Below are 21,556 nucleotides of genomic sequence, written 5' to 3' on the forward strand. Positions count from 1 at the left end.
CTGCTTTACTTAGGGATACAAGGTCATATGATCTTTCTACCCTCTTGGAGAAAAGACAGAGCAATGTCATTTTCACTGTTCTGCATTGTAAGCATTATTCTCTCCTTTGTAAGCCTATTTTAACTTTCCATAGATACTACTCCTGATTAAACCCTACCATCCAGCCAAAGGAAAAAAATATTTTCTTGTGGGGTTGTAAGAGTAAGATGACAATACTTTGTAAAATCTAAACACCAATTAAGATACCCAGTTATTAAACAATTGATTCCTTTTCACTAACATTGATTATTTTCATTTTTACTGAAAAACCAACTTTTTTCCAAAGTATTAACATGCAAGCCTTCTTAAGATAGTTTTTATTTTGTTAATATGACATGAAAAAGTATGCAAGTTACACTAGAATTTAAAAACACATCACACATTAACATAAGCCCATTTCCTGATTAAATTGCTAAGTAAAACTAGTCAAATTGTTTGAGTCCTTCATCCTTCTATTTATGATGTAACTAATAGACAATAATCTTTACAAATATTTTGAGTAAAATTTGTGTAGCTTGATTGCTAAAATACAAAAGTTTTCCATACAAAAAATTATTGAAAGCACTTTCCTTCCCCTTCCAAAAAGCATGTACGAATGTAAAAAGATAAGAGTAGATGGCTAGACTAACAACCAAACCCCACACAAGTATTTTTTAACAAGAATATTAAAAAAGGACCACTGTAAAAATGAGGGTTGTTTTTTTGAAAAAACAATACATAGTTCAGTGTCAATATTTTTCACATTTCAAAAAGCTATATATATGATTTGACATACAAAAACCTCCATCCCTGGGACAAAGGAAATTAAGGCCAGACACAGCTTTAAAATTCACAAAAGGAAATACAAAAATATGTTGTGCTTCCAAGAATGTTCTCCTCTGCAGGATGGGATAAACATAAGTGGGGACTAGATGATCAGCATTTACATGATTGCACAGTTTCTGTTGGCTCCTCGTGGGTCTCCCTATTTTAAATATAAAAATTTTTTTAAGACTGTAACTGATATATAAAACCATAATAGTTTGATATACATTCAGTATCATGAATAATCTGCGTACTTTCCCAAATTATGTCTGAATCTTATTAGCAATGTATTTTATGTTCTGTCATAGGAGAAAAACATGAAACCATTCAAGAGTATTAAAATTATTTGTACAAAGCAGCTCTAATATAAATTCTGTTTGACAGCTATTATGTAAGGGGCATCACTCTTTATACCTGAACAATATTGTTATACATACAATATCAGAAGCATATGAACAACTATTTCCTTAGAAATTTTGAGTGAACTTTCATATGCAAAAGCTGAAATACAACTAAATTCTACATTGTTGCTAGAAAATATTTTTTTAACATGGGATTGTACCAGGGATGGAGCAGTTTTGAGCATCTTTGTCTAGAATAAAACACACATTTTCTCCAGACAAGGGCCTGAAATATGAAGTATTCCAGGCATAACTGTTGGGATGATTGGAAAAAGCAAGCAAGGCCACTTGATTATAGCTAAGGAAACATAAGGAAAGAAAGGACTGTCGGGGGAGGGGGATGGGGGAGTGATTGGACATGCTGCTCTTCAATTTATGGGCAGTAATGTGCAATCGCTGAGGATGATGAGAAATTGGTGAGAAGATTTGGAGGTTGGGGAGGGGAGTGACTGCAACACAGCACATGCTTGTGACTTGTGCTTGAATTCAAGTGTAGGGAAAGGCACTGAAAAGATTTGAGAGGCAAAGCAGCTTCTGGCTCATGTGGAGACTGGTGGCTTGGGTGGGTCTAGGACACAGGTCTGCAACCCGTGGCTCTGGAGCCGCATGCGGCTCTTTCAGCCGTCTCCTGCGGCTCTCAGTCCTCTGCCATGTGCTGTCCCAAAAAAAAGTGGGACTAAAAAAGTTCAACCAATCAATTCAAATATGCAGGGTAGGTGCATATCTCGCCTTGGCTCCACTCTTCAGTCAAACCCTGTTCTGCGCATGTGCGCATGTATGCGCATGTGAACACATTTTTTTGCGGCTCCCAGTTTTTCCTTTTGTGAGGGAACCGGTTCCGAGTGGCTCTTTCACTGTTTCAGGTTGCTGATCCCTGGTCTAGGACCATAAGGCTCCCACCCTTGGCCACGCCTCCTTCACCTCATGCCTCTGACCATTTACTCGTGTTCCTCCTCGGCTGGCCCTCCCCTGCCCATTCTCCCTGGTCAACGGGCCCCTTGCCCTCCCTCCCCCATGTCCTTTGGCCTGGCCCTTTCGCAGAGGCCACCTTTGCCCTGGGCCTTTGTCCGCACGGGACAGATAAGACGCCAGCCAATCAGGTGGCATGAAGAGGCCATGGTGCTGCAGGGTGCGATGGCCCAGCTTCTCCGATTGCGGGTTGATGTGGGGTGCACAGGTGAATGGCAGGGTGTGCATAGCTTCTCTGATTGCGAGGGGGGACAGAAAGAGGGCAGAGCAAAGAAAGAAGACACAAGGCCTAGAATGGATTAGCCAAGGTGATCATTGGGAGGGGAGGGGGCAGTCACCTGACCTGGGTTATTATTCATTTATTGCAATCTGGTGACTGAAATTTGGCAGCACAATTAAGATAGACAGAAGAGGATTTGGAGTCTGCAGCTTCCCCAGCCTGGTCCTTCAGAAATGTTCTCCTGTGCACTCACCCACCCTGCAATTGGAGAAGCTGCACCTGCCCTGTTCGCCTGCGCACCCACCTGTTCCCCGCCCCCTGCAATCAGAGAAGCCACACCGGCCCTGCGATTTGCTTGTGCACCCACCTGCAATCAGAGATGCCGCACCTGCCCTGCCGTTTGCCTGTGCACCCACCCGTCCCCTCCGTAATTGGAGAAGCCACACCAGCCTTGCCGTTCACCTGTGCACCCACCCGACCCCTCTGCAATCGGAGAAGCTGAGCTGCCCCTACCGTTCGCCTGCTGCCCAACACATGACCTGCAATTGCTCGTCAAACGTTGCTCCCCCCTGCAGCATAGCTTTTTCCTGCCACCTGATTGGCTGGCAGCTATCTGTCCCATGCGGCCAAAGACCTGGGACAAAAGGAGCCTCGGTGAAAGCGCCAGGCCAAAGGGCACGGGGTCCATTGGCCAGGGAGATTGGGTGGGAGGAGGGCCAGCTGAGGAGAAATGCTAGAGGTAAATGTCCGGAGGCGTGAGGTGAAGGAGGCATGGTCAAGGATGGGAGCCTTATGGTCCCATTCTGGCCCAGGCTGGGGACCCTTGATCTAGACCAGTGTTCCCCAATCTCATCAACTTTTAAGAAATATGTCTATGAACTCTCAGAAATTCTAGGCAGCATTCTGCCTAGAGAATTCTGGAAGTTTAAATCCACTCATCTTAAATTTGCCAGAATTGGGAAACACTGCTCTAAAATAAGTTTAGGGAAGAACTGGGACATTTCATTTCAAATTAGGAACCGGCTAAACAGAAGACTAAAGGTGCACTGAGGAAAACACAAGTAATTGAAAAGCATTTTGAACATAAACACAAACCTATCACTCTTCCTAGTTCATTTTCTACTATCTCATAAGCTAAAGATTGTTAATGTAGATCTGGATAGACATGGTGATATTTGCCTGGCAGTATTTTATGTGCTTATCAATCAGCCAATACTGCAGCCAATTTTGGTCACCATATCACAAAAAAGATGTTGAGTTTAGAAAACAAAATCAAAGAAGAGCAACTAAGATGAACAAAGGCCTGGAGACTAAAACATACAAAGAACAACTGCAGGACTTGAGTTTGGCTAGTCCAGGGGTCGGCAACCTAAAAAAGAAAAAGAGCCACTGGGAACCGGTTCCATCACAAATTAAAAAAAGAGGGAGCCGCGTGCGTGTGTCCATGCACGCGCATGCGCAAAAAGGTTTTTTGCGCATGCGCGGACGCACGCGGCTGCCATTTTTTAAAAAATGAGATGGAACCGGTTCCCGGTTGCCTGATGGCGACGGCCCGTCTGCAAAGCTGCCGCTTTCGGCAGCTTTGCAGACGGGCCGTGGCAGCTTCCGCAAAGAGCGGCGCCCCTGCCCATTCCGAGAGGTGCGCGCGCACCTCTCCGAACGACCGGAGGTGCGCGCGTACCTCCGCGCGAATGGGCAGCGGTGCCGCTCTTTCAGGAAGCCCGCCGCGGCCCGTCTGTGAAGCTGCCGAAAGCGGCAGCTTAGCAGACGGGCCGCGGCAGCTTCCGCAAAGAGCGGCGCCCCTGCCCATTCCGAGAGGTGCGTGCGCACCTCTCCGAACGACCGGAGTTGCGCGCGCACCTCCCCAAAGGTTTGGGGAGGTGCGCGCGCACCTCCGGTCGTTCGGAGAGGTGCGCGCGCACCTCTCGGAATGGGCAGGGGCGCCGCTCTTTGCGGAAGCTGCCGCGGCCCGTCTGCTAAGCTGCCGCTTTCGGCAGCTTCACAGACGGGCCGCGGCGGGCTTCCTGAAAGAGCGGCACCGCTGCCCATTCGCGCGGAGGTACGCGCGCACCTCCGGTCGTTCGGAGAGGTGCGCGCGCACCTCTCGGAATGGGCAGGGGCGCCGCTCTTTGCGGAAGCTGCCGCGGCCCTTCTGCTAAGCTGCCGCTTTCGGCAGCTTCACAGACGGGCCGCGGCGGGCTTCCTGAAAGAGCGGCACCGCTGCCCATTCGCGCAGAGGTACGCGCGCACCTCTCCAAAGGTTTGGGGAGGTGCGCGCGCACCTCCGCCCATTCGGGGAGGTGCGCGTGCACCTCTCCAAACGGGCGGTGCCACTCTCCATTTGGAGAGGTGCGCGCGCACCACTGCCCGTTGGAAGAGGTGCGCGCGCACCGGGCGGCTGGGAGCCGCAAGAGACGGCTCAAAGAGCCGCATGCGGCTCCGGAGCCGCAGGTTGCCGACCTGTGGGCTAGTCCAGGGGTTGGCAACCTTAAACACTCAAAGAGCCACTTGGACCCATTTCCCAGAGGGGGAAAAAACAGTGGGAGCTGCAAAATTCTTGCCCACGCAACGGGAAGAGCTTGATTGAAGAGTTTAATTAAAATGAAATAAAGGCTGCTGTTCTCTGTCTCTCCCTCTTTCTCTCCTTCCCTCTCTTCCCCCTCTCCGATCTTCTGCTCACCTGGCAAGCTGGCTTCACGCTGTTCTCGGACAATCTGACACACATTCTTATTGGGCTGGCTCTCCTGCCCTTGAGAGCTGCTGCTTCCTACTTCCTGTGGAGATGCAGCAAAGGCAGGAGCCCAATAAGCTTGTCAGCTTCTCGGAGAACAGCGTGAGGCCACTCTTTTTACACTTACACACACACAGTGTGTGTGTGTGTGTGTGTGTGTCTGTGAGAGAGAGAGAGAGAGAGAGAGGGGGGGGGAGCACAAGTGCCTCTGTCTGTCTCTCTCTGCAAATGGTGGAGGATGACTGGGAGCCGCAGAAGGCTGAAAGAGCTGCATGCGGCTCCAGAGCTGCGGGTTGCCGACCCTTGGGCTGGACCAGGGGTAGGCAATCTCGGCTCTTTTATGACTCATGGACTTCAACTGGGCTAGACAGTCACTTGTCTCAGATGGTATAGGTTATCCTGTTTGAGCAGGGGGCTGGATTAGAAGGCCTCCAAGATCTCTTTCAGCTCTTTTATATTCTAAGTCTAGTGATGTTTCTTTGCTCGTGGCTTTATTAATGAGGGTGGAGTGATTGGTCTTTCTTCCCTTACTGATCTTTCAAAGGGATAGTTAATAGTTTCTTCTTTACCCTCCAGATTACCAACAGCCAAAAATCAGCAACCCTAGCAAACAATAATATCACATTATAGCTAGAACTGTCAGAAAAGTTGTCTGGATCTCAGTCTACAGTAGATTCTTTGAATTTTATTTATTTCATTTGTGAGAGCTCTATGTCAGTTTCTTAAACAATTAAATGTATTCCTATCCTGGTTTTCTGTAAAACCCCACACATTATTCAGAAGATATGATTTTTTAAAGCTATTTGAAGTTATAGGATACCTGCTGGTGAAATAGATCTTCCTCTTCTACAGCTTCAACTGGTTCCTCTTCTATTTCTTCCCCCTCTTCAACTTCAAGTAAAGTTGTTTTGAAGACAGTGCTTCTCTGAGCCACCTCCTATAATGGACATTGCAGGGTTATTATCAAACACTCAAACTATTTCAGGACTTTTTTTTAGTTTTTATGTACTGTAAGCATGTACTGCTGCGGTGAATATATAAATCCCACTTGGGAGAAGTGCACTATATATTAAAAGGAAAATCACAGCCTTACTCCTGTTTGATCACAACCTTTTTTAACCAAATAAATCAAACTGTTATTAAGGCAATGGGAGTTGTATGTGTCTGCATTACCTCTCCCTGAGAGTTTCTCAGAACAACTTTCACATCTTTGCCAGTGCCCCAGGAATTCTGGTTCTTCCAGATGAGGTCAGAAGGAGGACTGGCTGTTACTCCAGCATTAGCAGCCCATATCTGAGAAAAATAAAATAATTGTACAAAATTAATATGTATCTGCCAGTAAGGATCTTTGCATCTCTATTTACATATAAGGTTAAATAAAAGACAAACCGCACCAAAACTGCATGTTTTTGGATACAGATTGGTCAGGAATCTAAGCAAAAAGTCATTGACCTATAATCAATAGCAGGCTTCATTTTCAAATGACACTCATAAAATTGATTAGGATTAATTTACAAACCCTTGGTTGTTGTTCAGATTTATATTTTATTAGCAAGCTACATTTTGATTTTCATAAAGTTGATTTCACTTACTGTTACAGTCTGGCCTGCCTTCAGCACATATCTTGAGGTATACTTATAATTAACAGAAACATCTCCTATTTTTCTGATCATCTCCCAACCTCCCATTGGTTGATCCTAAATGAAATCAGAAAAAAAGTTTTGTATTAGGCAATTACAATACATGAACATGGATAAGCCAACCCTTGAAATTTCAACCAAAATACCACAAAAAACCATATTATCTGCACATAAATCTAATTTCAAATTTTTAACCATGGTGACAGGCAGGAAACTGCAAATTTGTATGTCGCAATTTATAAAACTGTATGATTTTAATGCTGTGATAGGCTTTAAAAAAGCTGGTATATAGATAGACCAAACACAATTCTGGGGTATATTTTAGAACCTAAAACTGTTGGCTTAGCCACGGGTACATATAGTATATATTTCTACCCATTAAGTCATTCAGACTAATAGAATTATATACAATATATTTTGCATATTCTCTATCCCTTTTATCAATCAACACAGAATAAATACAATAGTTTTTCTGGAATTGGCAATTTATTTATAGAAAGTTGAATCATGCCAACAATATGAGCTGTAACTAAACTTTAAGAGAACTCTTTAAACTTTTGGCCTTCCAGGCACCACTTAACTTCATCTTCCAACAGCTCTCTTTTCATGAGCAATGAAATAATGCTATATTTGTAGTTTCTGAAAGGCTTTATGTCTCTAACTTATGTCAGCCTTATATAAACTTAAATTTCCAATAGTCCCTAGCCTGCACAGCAATTGCTGAGAATTAAGGAATTTGGCACACAGAGAATAAAGAATGGTGTAATATAATATGTCACCACTGGGATTATAGAACTAAAACCTTTCAGTAAACAGATTTAAAACAATCTTTCACTGGCTGAGTTTATATAGACTACATAATAAAAAACAATCAAGACAATCAATTATACTACCACTTAGCACATAATTAGCATACCTGATCAGAAGTGTTCTTCAAGCGGATAAATTTCCCATCTACATCTATCTCCTCAATACAGATATTTCCAGTAGCAGAAGCTGAGTGAGAGATACTAACACTACTACTGGCCTCCGATTCTTCTACATCAATCCTCTTCCTCTTTCCCCTTGTTGTACGAACACTACGGCTTGATGATGCCCGAGAAACAGTAACACGAGAAGATGGACTAGGAGTAAGTTTCAACCTGAGCAGAGAAATTCATGAAAACGGTTTTTTTTTCTCCATCCATCTTGTGTTATTAGCTGGTGAAAGTTCAGGGTAAAGTTTGTGAACCCGGCTCATGAATAAAATAAGTCAAATTAATCTATATGTAAATTAACATACAGGCTTACATTTTCAAGTATAAACAATTCCGTTATTGTCCCCTCTCCCCCCATAACCAACATCATGAACTGAAGCTAGTTTTTAAAAGGTTTCAAAACAAAGACTAGCCAAAGAATTAAATTGTATTAAATTTATTCAGCAGCATTTATTTTAGGAGTGGTAGAAAAAAGAAAATGCCACATGTGGATTTTCTGTTGGAGATGCAAAACATGGCCAAAGTAATCCTAAACTGAACTAGGAAAGAAAAAAGATTAATGAATCTTCTTCTAAATCTCAAGACTGCTAGCTCATGACAAGTAGGCTGGAAAGCATGGAAAAGGCTATATTTACAGCTATGCAAGCTCTTTTGTGCCAAACATGTTTGTGAATTGTATAGTACTTTCACACCAAAACATGAGCATCATAAGCAAAAGTGGTTTAGCAGTTGGATGGAAAAATCCAAGAATAATGGCAGGTAGGGTGGCTAAGAGGACGTAGATAAGATTGGCAGACTGCTGACCTGCAGGCCATTTAGGAGGGGGAGAGAGGGCTGCTGAAGCCTTATTCAATTTTCTGCATTAGTCTCCTCTGGAGTTCATTTAAATGAAAACTCAGAATACCGAAAATGTTTTTAGGTTTTAGTTCTGCCAAACCACAATCTGACCAGAATGGCTTTGTAAAATTTCCAAAACACACTTTCCGTTGTGTGCACATCCCAAGTTGTATTTTAATCCCTCTGCATGTGGAAGTGACTTGACATCCAGCAAATCCAAGCTAACTTGTCCTCACACTGAGAATGTTTTGTTTTCTAATCTTACACAGCTACCGTTAAGTATTTTTATTAGGTGATGGAAATAAATAATTTCCCATTAGCAAAACTATTCCCCAGTGACTAGAATACTTACAAGTATTCAGATCAATAATATTTCAGTACTGTTGTTTTTACTATACACTTCCTTATAGGCAAAAGGATTCTTAGTTGGATTTTAGCCATTTTACATGTCACACAATGCTAAGCCAACAAATGTTAGGAGTGGTCACATGGAAATCCTAGGAGAAAATTTGGCAAAGAGGATCTTTCCATTTTGACCTCCATACATGTATCTCTTGTCATCAAGGTCCCTCCCGAAGTTCAGAGAGGTGAATAGTATTTAGTGAATAGAAAGATTAAATGATCTTTACATTACCTTTCTTCTTCACCCTCCAACAGCTTCCTATAGGCATTGATTTCCATATCCAGAGCCAATTTTACATCTAGCAGTTGTTCATAATCATTCAACTGCTGTTGCATCTGATCTCGTATCTCTGCCATCTCTCTCTCTTTGTCAGAGAGTGTCCTGCGGAAAGTATCCCTTTCTTTAGCCAGGATGTCCTCCAGTTCTTGCATCCTCTCTAGCCATCCTCTAGACTAAAATTACAAACAAAAGAAAAACCTCAGCATTTTTAACTTGAGAGAAAATATATATATATATATCTCTCTATGTATACACACGTGTATGTATATAGATAACACACACGAGAAAAGATATTAAAAAGATATTAAAAACCAAAATAGAAAGACAAGAAATATTTTTGCATCTGTTTTGTATATTAAATAATTAGCATGAAGGAATTAATTCCCCCCCCCCAAAAATAATATATATTTCCTCTGATTATTAATCAGCATTAACACAAAAGGAAATAACTTACATATTTCCTGTTTGGGGCAAGAAGAAGCCATGCATATCACTGAATGATTACAAAACAATTTAATTTGCAGAACTATTATTTTTAATATTCAGAATTCAGCTATTTACCCATGCATTAGCATATTGAGTAAATGCTAAATATAACACAGTACAATATAAGGGTTAAGTGCTCTTTACTCTAAAGCAATTTGAGTATCTTTCTATAAAAGCCATCTATGTTGCATTACATTTTAAAATGTGTACATCGTTTAAAATAACTTTACCAAGGTGATTGTACTAAATGAGATTGTTTAAAATATTCAACTTTTTTGCTAGCATAATTTTATATTATTTTCCTCAAACAAAATAAGGAAAATATTTTTAAAGAAAAATAATTTATGCTAAAAGCAATATTCCCTCTCCTCTGATAGTACCACTGTCATACAACCAATTGTCCTTGGAAGCCAAAACAATCATTTTGATAAGAATACCTATTATGCCAGACATAGGAAATAAAATACAATTTTAAAAGCACATTAAAGCATAGATTAAGAATTAAAATTATCATAAATTAGAAAACTACAGAAGAATCAACACAACTTATTCAATGGAAAAAACCCCAATTCATTTGCATCCAACATTCACCCCAAAATGTTTTAAGAATTGTTGTTCAGCCAGTTCTACTCTGTCACCCTTTCTTCTCTTAAAAGCAGAAGGAAGAGAGAAAACTCCCTCATCAATGACTGCAATAAAAGCAAAATAATCCATGTCTTGAAAAGTAGTAAATTTAGGACATACAGTCTGACAATTTTTAATTTAATTTTTAATTGTCAGAGAGAAATACAAATCCAATCTAGTTAGGACCTGCTTAGCATTCACTCCAAATCTTACACTCCTTACCTCTTTCTGTAAAGCAGACAGTTGTGAAGAGAGGCTGTCAATGCGCATGCGACTCTCTGTAAGTTCTTCTCTTACGGTGTTAGCTGCTGAGCTACACATTTCAGAGGAGAGTCTTGCGTTTTCAAGCTGCATAAAAGCAAAGAGAAAGCATTCCACAGTTACTTTGCCAGCAAATATAGTAACAAGAACTTACACTTAAAAAAATCTGTAACAGAAATAATTTATGTAACACAGGAAACCTCTCAAGACTGGCAAGATGACAGCTAAGAATTTACGTAATACTTTGATGGGGAACTAGTTTCTAATCATGTAAAGTATTCGGATTACTATTTTTTTCAAACAGCAACATTTTCACTATATTTATTAATTCAATATTTAACAAGCTGATATAACAGGATCTAAAAGTAATTGAAACAGGTGGCTAACAGTTCACCAGAAAAGTGCAGCAAGCTGTTTTTAAAAATATTCCAGGTCAGTGAAATTTCAGTTAGTCAACAATTTCAGCTTATTTTAAAAAAGAAATCCAGTGCAACCACATGAAATATGCATCTACTGCTTTAAGAACACTCTGCATTGCTATAATAATAATAAGTTGGAAGGGACCTTGGAGGTCATCTAGTCCAACCCCCTGCTAAGGCAGGAAACCCTATACCATTTCAGACAAATGGCTGTCCAGTCTCTTCTTAAAAACTTCCAGTGTTGGAGCATTCACCACCTCTGGAGGCAGGTTGTTCCACTGGTTAATTGTTTTAACTGTCAGGAAATTTCTCCTTAGTTCTAGGTTGCTTCTCTCCTTGACTAGTTTCCATCCGTTGCTTCTTGTCCTGCTTTCAGGTGCTTTGGAGAATAGCTTGACTCCCTCTTCTTTGTGATAGCCCCTGAGATACTGGAACACTGCTATCATGTCACCCCTCACCTTTCTCTTCATTAAACTACACATACCCAATTCCAGCAACCGTTCCCTATATGTTTTAGCCTCCAGTCCCCCAATCATCTTTGTTGCTCTTCTCTGTACTCTTTCTAGAGTCTCGACATCTTTTTTACATTTATATTTTAGGGCTCAACATACAAGCAACAAAACATAGTAAGCGTGCAATTCCTTTATCTACAAATGATTCAGTCCAGGGAAGGCAAATGTTAGCCATGCTAGGACTTCCAGTATTTCAACAAGAGTAATACTGAATGAAATGCATTATCATTTGAAGGACCCTTTTAGATTTGCACACAGAATTTGGGAAGCCAATACAAGGGGTGGTGGGGGTGGGGGTGAACTGAAGATGGCTCTGGGAGACAGCCAAGTCAACGACCAATCTCTGCAGAAAGAAGAAAGGAATGAATCCACTCCCCAAATTCCTCTCTGGATTAAGGAGAGGATCTTCTGGTAGTTTTAGAGCTTGGGGAGCTGGGAGGGTCAGCTTTTGCACAAGCTGCAGTTCGGAGCCTTCAAAAGGGATACTGAGTTCACCCACTTCCTTTCTTAATTACTTTCATTGTATATGGATTGCTTTCTGGATTTTAACAATCTTCAGCAGGACACATTTTATTAACTGGATTTTCCTTCAATATTCAGCTAAAGAAGTTTCATTTAAGTTTAAGAAAAGAAATTTTTATTTAGAAATAAGCAGCAAAAGGATGATTAGGACACTGATTCTGGAAAGTTTTTAAACGTACTACCAGATCAGACTGACTGGCAATCAGATTATGAAATTATTATAAGAATGTTTTACAAATCCTATTAAAATATATGAAGGTTTTGAATTTAAGTTAAGAAATCTTGCCCTGGGCATATGTTGTGGATTAGAGAAAAACAAAACAACTTAACAGCTTCCAGGTCCTTGGTTAGGATCTGAACTATTACGTTTTTACTGTGAATCAAATTGAAGATTAAATCTTAAATAAACTAATAAATAATCATCTTATCCTGTCCCCCACCTAATGAAATTTAAAATTTGAATATTACTAAAGGTTTCTGAAATATAAAGTATTTTTTAACTCAAAAAATTATCAAAATAGTTCATTAAACCAATTCTCATTTAAAAACAGGAGAGCGCAATGGCTCAGTGGTTAAAGGCACTGAGTTGTCAGCTGGAAAGCTGATAGCCCAGATTTGAGACCCGAGCGCTGTGCGTTTCTGCCCCAGGTCCTGCCCACCTAGAAGTTCAAAAGCATGCAAATGCTAGTAGATTAATAAGTAGCACTTTGGTGGGAAGGTAACAGTGTTTTGTGTGCCTCTGGCATATAGCCATACTGGCCACATGATCACAGAAAATGTCTTCAGACAACACCGGATCCACATCCTAGAGTTGGACACAACTAGACAGGGAAATCTTTACCTTTACAAATGTTTTAAACATATAAGCTTTTTAAAGTAGCCTAAAACCAAAATTAAAGTTTGCATTTGTATTTAACTGCTAAACATGGAAGCAGTTAGAGATAAGCAGCAGTTATTGGGAATAAATTGATTTTAGCATTTTATCTGATCGTTCCCTGCTTAATTATTTTTGCCAGTAATATTAAACAAATAGAACAGTTCTATTCACAATTCAGTTTTCTATGCAATAAAAATCCATGGTTTTGTTCTTCACCTAACTTTAAAAAGCCAGAACTCAACAAACAACTATGAAATATGTTATTTAGCACTACAGCATGAGCTAAGAGCACACGAAACCTGTAACAATTTTTAACACGTTAGAATTCTAGTTTATCATTTCTACAGTCAATATATAACATCTGCATTGGAAAGTTTTCAGCTAGTCTAAAAATCTGAAAATATTCAAGTGTGGGTACTTTGGCATGGTATGTTTCTTCAAGCTCCTCTTTGTAAAGTTTCACTTGCGCATCTTGTTGCTCTCTCATTTCTTTCAGTGCTTGAGCCAGTTTGTATTCATACTCTATCTGAGGCCCGGAGTCCACCTCAACAAGGCGAACCTCTTGTTTCCTCCTTGTTTCATTTATTTCCTAAGAACAAACAAACAGGTTAGATTTTTTGCTTTAAAAGAATTCACTTTAAAAAAAACCAAACAAGGAACCTTATCAGGCTGTCATATTATGTTAGGGTTGTGGTTACAGGTTAGGATCTTCAACTTTTTCCAGGCTAGCAATCCTCCTCAAAACTACTTCTACTCTTAGCAATATGTGCTTTGCCAGGTTAATGACAAAGATGTGCTCAAAGAGGATCTGTGAGCCACAAACATTGTAGATGAAATAATGGTTTATCTAACCTAGCTGAAAAAAGTGTTTCTGTTTTAGAATCTCAGCTTATTACCTCTTCATACATATTTTTTCGAAATTCCAAGTCTTCAATCAAACTTTGGCAGCGGTTTTCAAGATCCACTTTCAATAATGTTTCATCCACCAATTGTTTCTTGGCAGCTGCTAAAGCAGCTTCAAGCTTGAAAGGAATATTAAAATAAAATTAGAGCACAAATTCACCAAAATATCACTGCAGGAAAGAATAATGTATCATCTGATCCAGTATTTATGTAACTGACCAATTACAGCATTCAAAACCTGCTTAATACTGTGTTTCCCTGAAAGTAAGATCTACCCTGAAAATAAGCCCTAACTTGATTTTGGGGGTGAGCCTAATATAAGCCCTACCCAAAAAAATAAGCCCTAGTTTTGGGGTGAGGCGCACGCCTAAAAATCAAGCTACAGCAGGGGTGTGGAGCTTACCATTGCAGCCAGGCCTCCCATGGATCGACACTTGCCTTGCCGGCCCACTTCTTCTGCGACGGAAGGAACAGTTTCATTCTGCAGCTAAGAATGGAGCTCCGGCCTGCATTTTGTATGGATACCTATGATGCTGTTCTGAAGTTCAGACAGCTGCCCATTTTGGAGGCTCAGCAACTGTTCCAAATATATGGCCATTTGCATAATCCAATATCATGTGACCGCATTTTATGAAAATTCAGCTGAAAACTTGCATTACTTTCAGCAAATAAATGCTTTGCTTAACAACTGCAGTGTATCCTTAATGACTGCAACAAAAAAAGGTTGTAAAATTGGGTCAGTCACATAGGTGACCTGTTTTATGACCGTCACAACTTACAAATGTAACGGGTAGGGCTCCATTACAGTTGAAAGTCAAGGACTATCCAATTCACATATATTAATCTATTGAGGATACAATCAAGTATTTATTAATTTAAACATACTTCATTTATATATATTCTATTTACGAATTTCAATTAGCACTTACTTTTAAGCAAGATTTATTCATCTTGGCTATCAAAGCCATTCTTCTATATGTTGAATCATAACTCAGGTAATTGTGGAATTGGATTTAAGCATAATGGAAGAACTGCCTCCTCTGGCAGCTACTGCAATTACAGGTTGTCCTTGAGTAACAACCACAATTGAGCACAAAATTTATGTTGCTAAGTGAAATGTTTGTTAAGTGAGTTTGCCCCATTTACAACTTTTCTTACCACAGTTGTTAAGTGAATCATTGCATTTGTTAAGTTAGTATCATGGTTGTTAAGGGAATCTGGCTTCCCCGTTGCCTTTGCTTGTCAGAAGGTCGCAAGACCTGATCACATGATGCTGGGATTTTGCAAATATGAACCAGTTGCAAAGAATCTAACATTTGATCATGTGACCATGGGGGGGAGGGTGAACGCTGCAACGGTTGTTAAATGTGAAAAACCGTCAAAAGTCACTTTTCCCAGTGCCGTTTAACTCTGAACAGTCACCAAATGAATTGTTGTAAGTCAACGACTACCTCTACAGGGACCCCTTCAGAGAGGGCAATTCTGTGAATGAGTCAGGGTTCATGTTTGGCAAGGATTTCTTTCCTCTGGTATGATCAGGGACGCCACCTCTAGAGACTTCCATTTCAAATTAAACTCTGTAAACTATGGCTATTATAGTTTTAATTAATAATTGAAAGAACCCTACTTTTATTAAAATTGAGATGCAACATTTTAGCTATGACTAAACCATCAAATCTTCTTGATATAATCCTAAGAAAAAGGCTACCTCAGGCCCAAGCCTCACACACATAACAGACCATTTCTGAAAATGTAAAGAAAAAAATTAGGTGCATCCTGTATATACTTGGTACTACTAGTTCAGTAAACAGTTTAATAGCAACGGTAGATTATTTTTCCAAGTTATATACAGCCAAGTAGTACATATTTACACCACTTATGAAATAAGAATCAAAAAAACAACTGAAAACATCTGCTTATGACTTACCTGAGTAATCTGATCCTTTAAGTCCTCAAGCTCCCCCTCCAGACTTTTTTTATCACCAAGTGCTGTAGCAAGTGCTGCTTCTTTTGCATTTAGAGAAGCTTCAAATTCCCGAAGCTTTGCCAGAGCACAATTCAGATCAGATTCTTTTTTTGCATAGCTAAAACAAATCAGAAGTTCAGTTCAAAGATTAAGAAAGTGGAAAACAAATTAACCTAAAGTGTCTATTCCAAAATTTGGAATGAACAGGCTTATTCTAAATGAGATATATTTGGCTTCCTCAAGAAACTTTTTAAGGATCCAGCCATTCCAAGAGTGGTGATGTAACTGCTTTTTTCCCCCAAACTGCTTCCAGGATGGCATAGTAACACAGTAATATCCCTGCTGGTTGATGTAAGCGCACAGTAAGGATGGTAAAAAAGAAAAAAAGGCCAAATAAAAGATGCAGGTACGTGCTGGAAAAGTTGCTCTTTTTGCTTTGAAACTTTACAATGGGAATAGTCTAATGCATATGGTTGGGTTGCATATGTCATACTTTATTTGATAGGCAACTGTGTGTTAATGAAACTGAGGTTGTACACATCAAAAGGCTACTGGAACAATATTGATTTACTTGTTTTAAGCACCAGTACAATATGTACCGTATATCCAATCTGGGTTTTCTCTTGGGCGCTGTGGGAATTGAGTTTTCAGGTGCAGAATATTTTGATTGGAGCTGTTTTGTTCTAAACGTGACACAAAGTATGCTTGTATTTTATGTTCAACTTTTCAATAAATAAAGCTCTTCAATTTCAGTGAAACCACTCAAAATCCAGTAAAAGCAACAGATTTGCAGGTATGTAAATTACATTGATACAGCAAAAAGTTTATCAAAGTTGTGTTCTGAAGATATTTAATGCATATTTAGTATTGCAAGGATTTTAGCAAGGAAAAAATTGAGAAGTCTTATGTTATAGCGTGTTTAAGTAGAATTACATTATACCATCAAATGCCCCTGATTTATACTGGGTTGCAGTGATTAAAATCTATTGCCTAGTATTATTAGCCTACAAACCTATCAGCTGCAGTCTCTTAACTTCTTCTGCAGTACAAGCACTGTTGGGTTCAAATGCTTTAAATTAAGTTCACAGAGATATTACACTTAAATACAACCTGTATTTTAGAGGGAAAACCTAAACTGAAATCTTGGGCAAGTATAAAATTCTACATGCCAAGCATTTCATCTATCTACTACTCTAGAGCTGGGATATAAAGATTTGGAAAACAAGGGAAAAGTTGGAGATGAAGAGTATCAGGTAAACATTCTAATTTCATTTCATCCTATTCCCGAAAGAATAAAATAAAGCCAAAATTGGATATTTGGGAACACTGTGTAGAAAGTCAGCACCCACCCACCCTCCTAGAGAAGGAAACATTTTGGGTGATATTAAAAAAGGCAGAATATTATATTTCCCCAAAGGAATAATGGAGAAAAATCTTAGGGGAGGCAGAAACCAGCCCATTTCCCCAGGCAAAAACCTGAGGAGGAGGCCAGCTTTTAGAAATGCAGATATGGGGCATACAATTCATAAACAAAAATCCACAGCTGATGGAATTTACATTCCCCCCCCCCCAAATCTAAAAACAAGACATGACCTTTAGGACATAATAGGATTAATCCTACACCCTCTTCAGACTAGCAAAAGACACAAAAGCCCACCTCACTGCACAACCCAGAAACATTTCCACTTCAAAATCTCAGAGCCCTATAAAGATCCATCCACTCTCAACTCCATTTGTTCAGCTGTCCCAGAACCACATGCTACTGCAGGTTCTGCTCATCAATAAACTGGAACCTTCTTTCTAAGCCAATGCTTTCCAACCTGTGATATGCATACCACTGGTGGTACTTCGACACCTGGGAGGTGGTACACGGGTTGAAAAGCGCTTTTTTTTTTAAAAAAAAAAACCAAACGTAAGTGTAGTAGGGGGGGATGAGCTAAATGCTGCAGAGGCTTGTGGGAGAGTCAGCTGGAGCTGTGGTGTTGCCAGGGCTCTGCTGAGTGCCCAGGATCAGCAAGGGGCTCCAGCTGATTGGAGCTTCCAAAAGCAGCTTGCAACCTTGAGGAAAGAAGTCAGCTGCAGCTACACCAAAGAGAAAGGGGTGGGGGAGAGAAAAGAGAGGATATAAAAGGTTTTGGAAGGAAAGGGAAAGAAAAAAAACAGGCAATCAGGAAAAAGAAGACAGAGATAGACAGAGGAGAGGCTTCTTTGAGTCAACCAGAAGGAGAGAGGGGGATAGAACAGTGCAAAGATTAATGTCAGAGAAACAAGCATAAGTTTCCCATTAAAAGTATGGTAATTGGATGTACAACATAGTCCTCAACCTACAGCCACAACCGAGCCCAAAATTTATGGTGCTAAGTGAGATATTTGTTAAATGAGTTTTGTCCCATTTTATGACTTTTCTTGCCACATTTGTTAAGTGAATCATTGCAACTGTTAAATTAGTAACATGGTTCTTAAGTGGATTTGGTTTCCCCATTGACTTTGCTTGTCAGAAGGTTGCAAAAGGGGATTGATTACATGACCCTGGGGCACTGGGAGCATCATAAATATGAATCAGTTGCCAAGCATCCGAATGTAAATCACGTGGTCCCGGGGATGCTGCAACGGTCATAAGTGTGAAAAATGGTCATAACTCACTTTCATTGTAACTTCAAACAGTGACTAAGCAAACTGTTGTAAGTCGAGGACTACTTGTACTTTATCACTTTTTCCTTTGGGGGGGGGCAAGTTTTTGACACCTTGCTAGTCGACTGGTGGTACTCGAATATTGTCATATCCTAAAAGTGGTACAATCTATGAAAAGGTTGAAAAGCACTGTTTTAAGCAGCCACCGTTTTTATTCCCAGCATCTTAGCCTCCATTTTATTTACTCCCAGCTTGGAACTGGACCTGATGATTTTTTCTTTCAACAATAGGGGAAAAAATCTATGAAGCTTTCATCAAGTATTATAACATAAAAATTAACTAGTGAGGCAGCTTATAATAGAGCTATTGGCTTTATAGCTACTAAAAAATTGGTAACCATTATTTATTTATTAAGGGACGCAGTGGCTCAGTGGGTTAGGACGCTGAGCTTGTTGATCAGAAGGTCGGCAGTTTGGCGGGTCAAATCCCGAGTGCCGCGTAACAGAGTGAGCGCCTGTTACTCATCCCAGCTTCTGCCAACCTAGCAGTTCGAAAGCACGTAAAAATGCAAGTAGAAAAATAGGAACCACTATGGTGGGAAGGTAACAGCGTTCCGTGCGCCTTTGGCGTCCAGTCATGCTGGCCACATGACCACGGAGATGTCCTCGGACAAGCGCTGGCTCTTCGGCTTTGAAAGGGAGATGAGCACCGGCCCCTAGAGTCAGAAACGACTAGCACGCATGTACGGGGGAACCTTTACCTTATTTATTTATTAAATTTCTACAACGCTCATCTCACCTAAGGGAGTGTTGTGATGGTCTTGTAAAAGATCGTCCACATGACTGATCTGATTTTATGACCTTTTTGCCATGTCAACATGTGAAAACTACAGTCATTAAGCAAACCAATGCTTCACTATGGCCCCATTGTGCAGATAACAGGAAGTAAAAGGCAGGATTTGGTAAAAATGTGACTGCGGAGGAAGCTAAGTCCAGTACCTACTAGAAGACTTCTTCCAATACCTGTATTAGAGGAAACTGACTAATGAAAACTTCATCTTGGTTACTTAACTGTTTTTATATCTACTTTTTCTTAGTATTTATTTGCTGTAAAGAACATAATGTATGAAGTGAAATTCCAAGGGTTTATATCCTGAAACAGATAAAATAAAACTTTATCTGTCAATCCAGGGATAATAAATGGGAACTTTGAACTCTGAAGAACCAAGAAGCAGGAATTTCCCCCTCGGGTGGATTTTTTTTAAAGAATGTGGTAACTTCCATTTCTCTCCTATATAACCTTTCCTACACCTGGCTGATAGCCAGATAAAATCAAGCCACAACAGTCTGGGTTGGTTATCAGAACACAATACAGCAAACTAGAGACCAATGGCTACAGGGTAGGGGTATGTGCGTGTGTATTTAAATGATGTGATTTATTCTTTGTTCTGTGGCTGTGGGTAGTGGAAGATCCTCAGTTAAGGGAACAGCTACCTAACAACAACCTCTTCAGAAATAAATGCTCATCTCTTCTGTTCTCCTTTTGTATATTTGGAATGTCGGCTGGTGGCCCCCAGGGGGAGGGCATTCTCAGTGGGTGCGCCAGCCCTCTGGAACAGCTTACCAACCGAAATCCGGATGGCCCCTGACCTCCGTACCTTCCGTCGCGACTTAAAAACTTTCCTGTTCCAGCAGTCCGGCCTGGCATGATAGCGTTAATTGGGGTCCCAGTTTGTTTTCATTAGTGTTTATTATTTTTATTGTTCAATCTGTATACATTCCTTCCTCTGTACACCGCCCCGAGTCCCTCGGGAGAAGGGCGGTTTATAAAAACTAATAAATAAATAAATAAATAAAATAAATATTTCAACTTTTCAGTTTTTCTTTATTTTGCCATGCACAATGAACACAAAACAAGCAAACAAAAACCCTACATACCTATGGTTTCTTTCTGTGGCTTGTCATATCCACAGCATTATATCTGAACAAAATGACTAGCCACATTTTTAATACATATGTGGCTTTCTCTTAAGAGTTAAACTAACTTGCACTGTTATTCCAGGAGAAGAAAGATACTAATACACCGCACACTCAAAACTTACCGTATTTTCCGGCGTATAAGACGACCCCCTACTTTTAAGAAGTTTTTCAAGGTTTTTTGTCTCATACGCCGGAAAATACTTACATGCCCTGCCCTCCCTGTCCATCATAATCCAAAATTCCGTTTGGATCAATCAAACACAACTCAGTGATGCCAGACTGGATTTGCAAACAGATCCAAAACTGTCACATTCAGAATCACCATGGTATCATGTTCTCCGAGAGTCCTCCATTGAATTCAACAGACTGAAGTAATGAAGGAGAGGTTTGAATGAAAAATACGCTAGACAGTTTTAACTGGAGTGTTAAATCACCGCTCTAACACTCACGCGCCCCCCCTTTTCAAAGGATTGTTTTTATGGTCCTGTCTTTCGATGTTCTTATCCCATCTCTTTCCATCTGCAATTTTCGGGCAGCTTTTAGTTTAAATAAAAAACGTATCCCAAGAGTTATCAATAGTCTTTACAAAAAACTAAGGCCCCTCGAGTTCAGAAGTCTGCTCCCCCCACCAAAAAAAAAAAAAATCCCAGGAGGAAAAAAACATTTTCTACCCGTCAAATAAAAATATAATGGCTCTCTCCTCTTCCCTTCCCCCGTTTCACATACCATTAAACAGAGCCGAAAACCCCGTGCCCCTCCTGTTTAAAAAGTTTTGATCTTTGCAAATGACCTTAGCAAAACTTCTGCGCAGCAGATGTGGGAACAGCGGGGGTGTCTCATCCTCCCTCCTGCTCCGGATTGATTCCCCGTCCCGCCACCCCTCTTTCTCCAATTTGAGGCCGAAGCCAGTTTCTGAACCAAGAAAGGGGAGTTCAGTGCAAGGCGCCCCAGGATTGAGCTAAATTGCCGGTTAATGCAGAACGGAGAAGACGGGAAAAGTTCCCCAAGAGTTAGAGTAGGAAAGGCGAGGCAACCACTGACCAAGGGGATGGAAATCGTCCGAATCCACGCAAGCG

General features: G+C 40.5%; 1 protein-coding gene across 1 annotated transcript in view; it reads right to left on the reverse strand.

Moving 5' to 3' along the window:
• Window positions 1-339: 339 nt before the first annotated feature.
• LMNB1 (lamin B1) overlaps window positions 340-21,556 on the reverse strand; it is a 35,201-nt gene continuing 13,984 nt past the window's right edge. The window contains exons 2-11 of the mRNA XM_083354529.1: window positions 15,832-15,988; window positions 13,898-14,023; window positions 13,420-13,590; window positions 10,633-10,758; window positions 9,253-9,473; window positions 7,721-7,946; window positions 6,757-6,861; window positions 6,338-6,457; window positions 5,985-6,101; window positions 340-1,003 (exon numbers count right to left, since the gene is read on the reverse strand). Coding sequence (XP_083210655.1) covers window positions 962-1,003; window positions 5,985-6,101; window positions 6,338-6,457; window positions 6,757-6,861; window positions 7,721-7,946; window positions 9,253-9,473; window positions 10,633-10,758; window positions 13,420-13,590; window positions 13,898-14,023; window positions 15,832-15,988 — 1,411 coding nt within the window. The 3' untranslated portion in view covers window positions 340-961. The remainder of the gene's footprint in view (window positions 1,004-5,984; window positions 6,102-6,337; window positions 6,458-6,756; window positions 6,862-7,720; window positions 7,947-9,252; window positions 9,474-10,632; window positions 10,759-13,419; window positions 13,591-13,897; window positions 14,024-15,831; window positions 15,989-21,556) is intronic.

This window comes from Vipera ursinii, assembly GCF_947247035.1.
Source record: "Vipera ursinii genome assembly, chromosome: 2".
NCBI classification, from domain to species: Eukaryota; Metazoa; Chordata; class Lepidosauria; order Squamata; family Viperidae; genus Vipera; species Vipera ursinii.